Below are 10,178 nucleotides of genomic sequence, written 5' to 3'. Positions count from 1 at the left end.
GATTGTTTAGGGTACACCCATGATACATGCACAAGTCACTCTTCACAGGACGACTTCTCACAGGGAGCCTTCTCACAAGGCGACCACTTACAGGGCGGCTCTTCACAGGGCAGCTCTTTGCAGGGCGACTCTTTACATGATGAGTCTTCACAGGGCAACTTCTCACAGGGCGACTCTTCACAGTGCGACTCTTCATAGGGTGACTCCTCTCAGGGCATAGACACCTTTTAGATATTTATGGTGCGTGACCTTGACATGTTCTTCATTAATCTCAGTGGGATAGCAGGATCTCAATTTAATCTGAGCAGCAGCCACTGGGATTATATCAGTGTCCTGTGCCTATGAAACAAATTCTAATGTAGGATAATTCCCCCCAAATCTCACCTCCGCTCATCATCGGCCTTCTCGTGCAGTGAACTGCTCACCTGGACTGAATCATATGTTTATTACATTCATTCATATGATAGCATCTACCACATCACAGATTGAGCTCTTGTTTATCTTTGTAACACTGTCTATTATATGCGTCTGTTATTCTGTCTTAACTTAAAATGATTACATAACAGACCTTTACACTTAACTGTAGAGCAAAGCTGGATCACCAGTCATGCAAAGCTGCCTCGGGGCCAGAGACCTTCAGGGGCCCCAAAAGCCCTGAATGGTTCACTTTATATGAATTTAATTATTTTAACATGTGTTGTACTCATGTGTATGTATTTCTAAATGCAAATGTCACACAGAAAACCAGTATTTTCCAGTAGGAGGTCTGCAACTAATCAGCCTATTTCCATTCTTGATATAGTTACTAATTTCATTTGTTATTAATTAAACATGTGCAAATGTGTGTTTGGTGGTCTACGCTGTAGAAGTCAGAATTGATCCTCTGCGGAACACAACGAGTTAAAGGTTAATGTCTGTCAGACACAGCTATCAGATGCTTTCACTCTACCACAGCCACAGCGCCTGTGGCCAGATTAAGCGGACACACACACACACACACACACACACGGAGCTGAGTGCCGTGTGCAGGCCGCCCCTCAAGGACAAAAATAGCCTCGCTCGTAGACACGTGGGCGCGCATGTGAGGCGATCGTGTGCGCTGAACACAACAACAACAAAGCCGTTCAGCCAATGACGTCACTCCGGTCGCTCTCCTGTCCACAGCCTGCCTCGCTCTCCACTGTGGCAGTCAGTGTTGTATGAGCCCGTGAGGACGAGCCGTGGGAATATGCCAGAGGTTCCGGCCGGTGCTGCGAAGGTGTCCCGGAAAAGAGGCGCAGAGTCCGGACCGCGACCCGACCAATGCCCGGAGAGGAAGAAGGCCTGCTGGGGCATTCTGACCAGCCAAGGTCGGTGCACTGCTGTGCTGAGGTTAGAAGCTCAGGTTGTTTCTGCCGCTGGGAAAACATAGTGATCTGTCAAAGCTGGGAAATATTGAAGCAGACACGTTTGTAAATAGATTAACTCTCTTTCGCCTGTTGTTTGACATTTCATGCCTGATTCTGTCCATTTCAATACCAGACTGAAGAAAGAAATAAAGTCTGAACTCTCAGTAAAGCAGTTATAAACCATATCTACTATATGATGAAAATGTAATGTATGACATGTCTCTATATCAAGAGTGATGTTGCCATATATGTCAGATATAAGTAAAAATACCCATAGTAAAATGTGTATACAGATTAAAACTATATTTTTATATGATATCACGATATGATATATAATGATGTGATGATATATGTTTAGTTTATAAATGCAAGTTTATTAGAACAACATACAACAAAAGAAGTTCATATATGTTTTTCTTATTGATTTTAAACATATCTTTTGTATTTAAATATATTATGTCAACATATATTGACAGGCTCTGGGATGGCAATATTTATATATATATATATATATATATATATATATGTCTACAATATAATCATACATACATAAATATACATATTTATGTGGGGTAGACATATATGTCAATATATGAAATGGTTACAATTTCTAATAGAAATGGAGTAGAAATGGATGTCTGGTGGATGGTGCACATATATTTCATATATGGAAATTTCACGCATTGCACATGGGATATCAGGTCTGAGAGTGCATTGGATGTGGGTGTTACTTACCGCTAATACGCGTGTCCTACTCTTATTAATAATCATGTCACTGTTCCTGCACCAGCTGCTGAACTCATCAACATGATGACAGCTCTGCTTGTAACTCCTTGAGTCTGTGAAGTCTGCACTATCTGTTGACCCAGTAGAGTGTCAGCATCAACAAATGCAGGTTTAATTAGGTCCTGCAGAGAGCTGTATACAAACAAGCTGTATACAGGACGGTCAGTTAAGAGTGGGGGCTGTGTCCAAATATATTTAATTTTCCAAACTAATGAGCTGAAGGTGTCTGAAACAGTGGGGTCTCACATTTCCCCCAGGACCATGTTGAAATGAATTGAAATGTAAATTCAGGTCTAGAACAACTTTGTTTTCACATCCAATGGTGGTGATGGTGGTAATACTACAACTACTACTAATAAAACTATAATAATAGTAACAATATATCATTAAGGCGGCACGGCTAGAATTAGCTCCAGCCCCCCTGTGACCCTATAAGCAGTATAGATGATGGATGGACGGCATATATCATTAATATATCATATATCATTGGCATATATCATTAATAAAAGTAATAGAAGACAGGATTTGAATTTGATGACATATCACAGTGGGACTGAGACACTTCACTTGTACAATAAATAAGCAGCTGATCAGGAAGCTTCATGTCCATCACATCAGAGGTGGATAACGGTGACAGAACTGTATGTTACTGTCGGCCTGTGTTCTGGACTCCATCATGGCTTGGAGGGTTACAGCTCACGTGTGTGACCACGCTCAAATTATTCATGAACAGCAGAGAAGTGCTGTGTGTGTTTGTGTGTGTCTGCTGGGGGGCAGAGTCAGAGGAGTTCACTGGGACTGAGAAAAGTAAGAGAGTAGCGGCAATGGTGCAGTTTAGCCCTGTACTGCTTTATATTCACGTTTTAGCAAGGCACACACAGGCTGCACAGTAGTCAGGGTTAATATGACAACACTGTGAGACACTGTTTATTTATCTGTCAGAGGTTTTATTTTTTATACTGGTGTAGCTGTCTCTCTAGAGGGGCACTTCACTGTAATGTTGTCAGACATTTTCTTCTTGTGTCACAACCTGGCATTTATATTACCCACAATCCAATGTTTTTATTTTCAGACACAGCCAATGCTGACTCAAGTGACATCAGATGAGGACACAGTAGTGGAGATCACCTCTGATATGTATCAGTGGATAGTGAAATTTAATTAATGAGCAGCGTTGCAGTTAGATCTGACATAATCTGACATGAAGACCCTGTGGTCTGAGGATTCAGGGCATCCCTGGTTCAAGTCCAGCTGGGAACCTGCGATGCATGTCACTCTCCCCCTCTTTTCCTGTTGTCTCTTTATTTTAAACTCTAATAACTGTGCTGACTTTCACCTTGGAGGACATGAGGAATTCTGGGGGTGTTGTTGGACAGTGCCACAAATTCAAGCGGTGTAACATGGTTGTTTAGCGGGTTTGAGAGTTTTGATAGGTGCTGACTAAAGTCATCATCTAAACCCTGTAGCTCTCTGATGGGTACAGTACATACATGTCAGACTCAGTCATTTGTTAGTGGGCATTTTTTAGTTTATGGCCTGATAACAAGTTATTGACCAATATTCATTTTTTACAGTAATTGTGTAATATCCAGAAACCTTTTTGATAAGGATACCTGAAGTTAAAGACCTCTCCAATGAAGATCAGGTGTTTCGCCTTGTTATCCATTTGATGTTTTTATATGATAAATAAAATAAATAAAAATATATGATGAGGGAAATAATCAGTCAACACCATGACTGAGTATTTCCACCTTGATCTGCAGTGAACCAGTGACAGTCTCATAAAAACAGATTCATAACTTAAAGAACCAATCCTGTCAACTTGTGGGAATGGGGGGCCGGGCTTAATACACCTGAAACCTTGTCAGTACAGAGAAGCAGAGTTAGCATTAGCACAACCACGAATACTGTGTCAGCCACTGCCAGTTACAAGCTAACAAACAACATGAAGCTCCACATGTGTCTGAGTCTCTCTGATGTTTCCTTCTCTAACCATCTTGATACTCTCTTTAGTACGCTCTTGTTTCTCTTCAGATCGAATAAATCTTTCTGCTCTTTCACTTGAGACCTGGAGCAAGCAGGCGGTGGACGGGGCACAAGGCCCGATCCAGTTGTCTCAATCAGGAAATCAGAGTAGATGAGCTTCAGACCAGTTATTATGTGTGAAAACCATTTTTAATAAAATATTACAATAAATATTAAAATACAATAATGAACAGAGAGGGTGAGTAAAGGAAATGTTATGGTGAAAGATAGAAGTGTGATGTAAAGAGGGAGGAGTAAATGCTCTTTATGGTCCCCTGTCTTATTGTTGTTCATGACCTTTCCAAAATGGCTGCTTGCATGTACCACCCAAAGGAGACCAGGGACATAAATGACCTCACAGACCGTCTAAATATGCCTGCCAGCCTCTGCAAGTCTGCAACTCTGTCCTCTCTCAGCAGATTAGATGAGAGTAGGAAGACGTTGTTCCTGGTAGCTAAAGTCTCGGTAGACTCAGTGGTTGAATCGGTTAGTAACCTGGTGAGTTAGCTGGTCAAGCAGGTCACATTAGTTTGTTAGGTTTTACCTGAACACTGTGAGAAGCAGTGCTCCCTGTGACAGCAGCAGCCAGTCAGTTATCCAGCTAGTTATTCAGCGAGCTAGCAAGCTAATTAGTAGTTTCTTGTAGTATTTGCAGAGTGTTTTCAGTGATCAGTGTCGGCTGTAAGGCGATCTTCAATCTGACATAACGACAAGAAAAAGGTGTGGAGGTTCCCCCACTCCATCCTCATTCAGGATGTCCTACATCTACCAGTGGCTGGATGTGCCATGGGGAGACGGAGACATGGGTATGTAGCAGATAAGACTGTGTGTTGATGTGGTCTATACTGAGAGAAGTAACTTCTGCCGCAGCTGTTGAGAAAGAAACTCACCAGCACTAAAAATAACTTCAGGGAGCAAATGCTGAAGTCTTGTTACATGAGTGAGGCCACAACCAACAATTATATTCATTATTAGATTTTTTTTTTATTATTAAAACTATATTTACAGTTTATATGACTTTAGTGTCTGTTTGTATCTTTAAGTTTCTGATGGGAGAAGAATCTTGGTTAAAAAGAGTTATGTCTGTGTCCTGTGCACATTCCTGTTGGATGACTTTGTAACAGGATCGCTGTATGTCTCATGTTTACAAGAAGATCATCATGACAGCTAGCCGGTAACTTTAACAGTTCAGCCTGATGCCCCCAACTTCATAGTCAGTACCCATCGCCCTTCTGGCAGTTCATAACTGCTGTTTAAAGCTCCACCAATAGTTTTTTGTTGCTGTTGTCCGTCACCATGGGATGCATGAGACAGACAGTGAAATAGCTCCAAAGTAATATTTAAAGCCCCTGTAGACTGTGTGAGTTTGTAGTAAAATTACAGTTTTGTGAAAATCAGTGCAGTATCATTTTCATACTCGTCTTTTGCGATGCCTACACTGAGTTGCCAAAGTCATGAATTTGCAAATCTTGCCAATGCAGTAAAATTCAGTAGCACAAGAAATAAATGAGTATTATAAACAACTTAGTATGTCAGTTAAGTGAAATATTTTTGCTTTACTTGTAACTGAACATTGAATTTTCTTGTCTTGTTTGTGTGTGTGTGTGTGTGTGTGTGTGTGTGTGTGTGTGCTTGTGCATGCGTGTTCAGGGTCCTGGGCAGATCGCTCCCCCCTCCATGAAGCAGCTTCTCAGGGTCGACTGCTTGCCCTACGTACTCTCCTGGCCCAGGTAACAGCCTTAAATACACACACACACACGCAAACACACACACACACACACGTGTTGTAGTTGTAGCTAATGATTGAGAAAAGTGTTCTTACTGAAGCACTGCTTCATCTTTCCACCAAACAGCCCATTACTTTGGAACTACATTTTTTCAACCATTGCTCTACCATATTCCTACGCACAACCACAGCTTCTCTTAGCTCTGAGTCAAACAGCTGATCTGCGTAGGAATACAGTAGTTCAACGGTTTTTCCAACTGGATGTTCCCAGTTAACTCTTTGTGAATCCACCCTACTGTGGTCTGCCTCCACAGTGATCCAAAGCAGGCCTCAACATCCACCATGAACCACTTCATGAAACACAATCTGAAGCTTCTGAACTCTAATAACTAATAATAACAACTTACATCTGTCTCAGTAGATTTATTAAATGGGGAAGGGGACCCGAAGACATCAGTGTGATGTTTTTCCCAGCAGCAGACAAGACAGAAAGCTGGAAATCTGGGAAATGTCCTGATACTCCAGCCTCTCCATTCAGATCAGAAAGACTGACTGAAACAAGTCAAACAGAAAGTGTGCTCCTTCACAAATACAGTCAGAATGCAGTGTGCTTTTATTTTTTAGGGATATCACGCAAACATTGTCACCATCGATCATGTGACCCCTCTTCATGAAGCCTGCCTGTCGGGACATGTAGCCTGCGTCAGAGCATTAATAAATGCTGGGGCTAATGTAAGTGTTCTTCTTATCACCACTGTTATGTTTGCTGTGTCCACCCTGAAACGTGTGTGTGTGGTGCTCACATTAATATGTGTAACTAGGTGAATGCTGCTACCATCGATGGTGTCACTCCTCTGTACAACTGTTGCGCCTCTGGGAGTGTCGGCTGTTTGGATCTACTGCTGCAGAACGGAGCACACACATACACGCCACACACACACTTCCCCTCAGCTCTGCATGAAGCCTGCAAGAGAGGTGAGTACACAGAACAGGAACCTTACTGTATGTGACTCAGTGTCCAGGGCTCATGTTTAGTTGGTTGACCTGTGTCTCAGTTCAGGGGCCTCATTGTTCAGAGGCTGCATTTGAAGAGTGATTGAGTCACAGTGGTGTGACTAGACTGTCCTATTTCAAAGGCTCCTTCAAATGCATCCTTCTTTTCCTGGGCAACGAAGGCTCCAACAGGTGGATCCTTCATGGCCCAGCCTATACCAAGATTAATTGTGCACTGGTAATAAAAGCAAACAACACTGACACTGTTGGCTTCATGTTTCAGACCTGGAGGTTGGTGCTTGGTCATATCTCAGCCAGTGTTTAATCAGCTGTCATGAAACTTGCTGTGAGTGCTTACAGCTATGCCCTTGCCCTTGGTTTGCTCAGGAGTCACAATATCTCAAACACCATGTCACCAGATTTTTTTGCAATTTGGCTGAATGACTTGTCTCACTTCTGCATGGTGGCATTTTTACAGTAAAACAGATCAGCCAGAGGCTGCTACAACTTTGATAGATTAACTACAGTACAATACAATACAAAGAGACTGCAGTGGGAGTGTAAGCTGTTCCCTACAGTTCAATTCAAACACATAACTTCATCATTAAAAGTTTGTGAATGTTTCATTATTGTGTGTTTGTGTGTGTAGGTAGCAGCCAGTGTGTAGAGTCCCTGCTGTCTCATGGAGCAGATCCAGACTATGAAGTGCCCCACCTGGGCTCCCCTCTGTACATGAGCTGTCTACACCAACAAACAGCCTGCACAAAGATCCTGCTGCACAGAGGTTTGTCTCGTTACCTTTCTGCCATTCTCATTTGCAGCACGCCTGTGTCCCCTCCTGGACAAGGAGCAGGTGCCCACTGTTGTGTACGAGCCCCCATTGGTCCAGAAAGAGAACAGCTTTAATCAGTGCGCTCAAACCTTTGCAAGTTAATGCTTCAAAGGTTCTGAGACTCTTCGTCTGCAGCGCTAATAACACTTTTACATTAAAAGGAATCTTTTGATTCAGTGTTAAAATAGAGGGTGTTGCTTAGTGCAATTTTAAATTTAGTCAAAATGTTGTACAAACATATACATTACTTGTTATTCTGGCAGTTTTCCTGACCACTACAAACCATCAAGGACTATGTATGCCTGTTGTTATTTTGGCAATTTACATTTTTGGCTTGTGACCCCTTAAAATGACGCCTGAAGAGGTGACGGTATCCAGTATTCAACAAAAAATTCTCAGTTTGTGCAAGAGAAACATTTATTTTTTTCTGTAATGATTTTGTGCCCTCCCAGGATTATCGTGGGATCCCTTGGTAGATCCTGACCCCACTGGAATCATTACTCTGGGCTGTTCCTCTGTAAAGATGTAATGTTTTATTGTATGTTTCACTGCACAGGTGTTGAATTATTTTATCTACACAGTAACTACGTTTATGTTTCATATCACTTACTACAGTTTTCCTCTCCTCCTCCTGCCCTCTCCTCTTTTCTAGGGGCCAGTGTTAATGTAGGCAGAGGAGGGGACAGTCCTCTGCATGCAGCTGTCACACAGGACAGTGCTGATCAGGTGTCAGTGTTACTGGACTACGGTGCTGATGTCAACCTCAGAGACAGTAACAATCAGCGACCTGTAGAGCTAGCACCCCCTGGTGGGAAAACACAGCAGCTGCTACTGGCATTTGAAGGTACTGCAACGCCCTGTACTTAGGTGATTCTTAATGCTGATGCTTAGAACCACTTGAAATTCAAAAGGAAAACACTCTGTCTCTCTCCAGTTTCTCCGAGGAGTCTTTGCCAGCTGTGCCGTCTCCAGATCAGGAATCTGATTGGTCGTTCCAGACTGAAGCAGCTCGCCCACCTTCCTCTACCCTCCTTGCTCACTCACTATTTGGAGCACACGTAGAGGGCATGCATGCAGCATGAGCGAAAAGATTTCCCCAAATTTGGATGTGCCAATCCCCTAATTAACCACATTTCATAACATATCACCACCATGCTTTATACTATGTAAAACATCATTACTGTCTACATTAAAATACAGTGAAGATTTACTCTGCTGCACACTCTGCTCTGGTACATCATACATTGCCTTTGTGTTGCCATAATTATCATGATCTTCCTGTGTGTTTAATGTCCAACTTACTTTGGCTGCACATGTTCATTTTATGAATACTGTGAATTTATTTTCCACTGGCAAGTGCTGGTCTTCGAGTGTCTATATTTATATGTAAATACTAATAAATGATCTGTGACATAACCTTATTGACCTCTCCGGCAGTCCACTGCAGTGAACATGGAGGAAAGGCTTCATTCTAGTTTGCTGAACCAGTAAATGGAGCCAGTGGGCTGTTTAGTCTGCCATGACACAGTGTGCGTACTGTATCCACATTGTTAAAAGGTAATTTATGTTAAGGGTTTCTTCTCTGGTGGAGGAAGTATTCAGATCTTTAAGTAAAAGTACTAATAAAACTACTAAAAATATTCCATTATATGTTAAAGTCATGCATTGAAAATGTTACTTAAGTAAATAATGTAAGTGTAATGTATAAAATGTACTAAAAGTAATTAAAGTAAAAGTACTCAGTGAGGAAAAATGGCCGATGTGACTGGTGTACTTTTATATATTACATCATTAGATTATTATTAGTCCAACATGAATGTGCAAGCAGTATTTTGCAACTTGAGTGATCAGTTAATGGTTTGGTTTGTTAAAATTCATAAAATAATGAGAAGTGCCTAAAATGACACTAACACAATGCTTTCTGCTGCTTTAATTATTAAAAATAAAGTAATTAAAAAGAGCAGTAGAATCTAAAGGTTTGACAAACTGGAACCATGACTGTCAAAATAGTTTCCATTTAATTTTCCATGAGTCGACCAATCCATTAACGGGCTAATAATCTCAGTTTTACATGTACACATTGTTGGGTGGCTCAATCTGTAACAGAGCATCACATTTTATAAACTCTTGATATGTTTTGCATGCATACAGGATAACATGATATATTACTACTTTGAGGCTCTGCTCCCATGCATTGGTAGAACCAGTAGCTAACACACTTTACTTTCTTACCTTCAGAGTTTCTGAATTAGAATGAGTCAGGTATCTATGGATGACTGTTAATGTTAACACTAGTTTCTAACTTTAGCCTTAAATTACAGTTTAGCTAACCAATGTTAACTAGTTTCAAATTTTGGACACAAGTTACAGTTTAGCTAACTGTTAACTAGTTTCTAATTTAAGCCTTGTCTTAAGGTTCACCTAACTA

General features: G+C 41.4%; 1 protein-coding gene across 4 annotated transcripts; it reads left to right on the top strand.

Moving 5' to 3' along the window:
- The first annotated feature begins 1,031 nt into the window (after nt 1–1,031).
- On the top strand, nt 1,032–9,505 carry asb5b (ankyrin repeat and SOCS box containing 5b). Of its 4 annotated transcripts, none has more exons than XM_071505467.1 (8): nt 1,033–1,349; nt 4,846–5,005; nt 5,850–5,929; nt 6,550–6,657; nt 6,747–6,900; nt 7,568–7,702; nt 8,403–8,594; nt 8,685–9,505. In XM_071505467.1, exons 2-8 carry the CDS (start codon nt 4,954–4,956, stop codon nt 8,810–8,812), a joined length of 849 nt encoding a protein of 282 aa, XP_071361568.1. In that variant the 5' UTR covers nt 1,033–1,349; nt 4,846–4,953; the 3' UTR covers nt 8,813–9,505. The 4 variants fall into 4 exon arrangements, with proteins under 4 accessions (XP_071361565.1, XP_071361568.1, XP_071361567.1 ...); XM_071505466.1 differs by lacking the exon at nt 1,033–1,349 and adding an exon at nt 1,904–4,697; XM_071505464.1 differs by lacking the exon at nt 4,846–5,005 and having other exon boundaries at nt 1,032–1,349.
- Nucleotides 9,506–10,178: the final 673 nt, after the last annotated feature.

Source organism: Trachinotus anak, unplaced genomic scaffold, assembly GCF_046630095.1.
Source record: "Trachinotus anak isolate AG129_WGS33_773 ecotype Australia unplaced genomic scaffold, CSIRO_AGI_Tana_v1 ptg000019l, whole genome shotgun sequence".
In the NCBI taxonomy this organism is placed as follows: Eukaryota; Metazoa; Chordata; class Actinopteri; order Carangiformes; family Carangidae; genus Trachinotus; species Trachinotus anak.
Note: the sequence above shows the minus strand (reverse complement) of the source record. Positions and strands in the feature narration are given on the sequence as shown.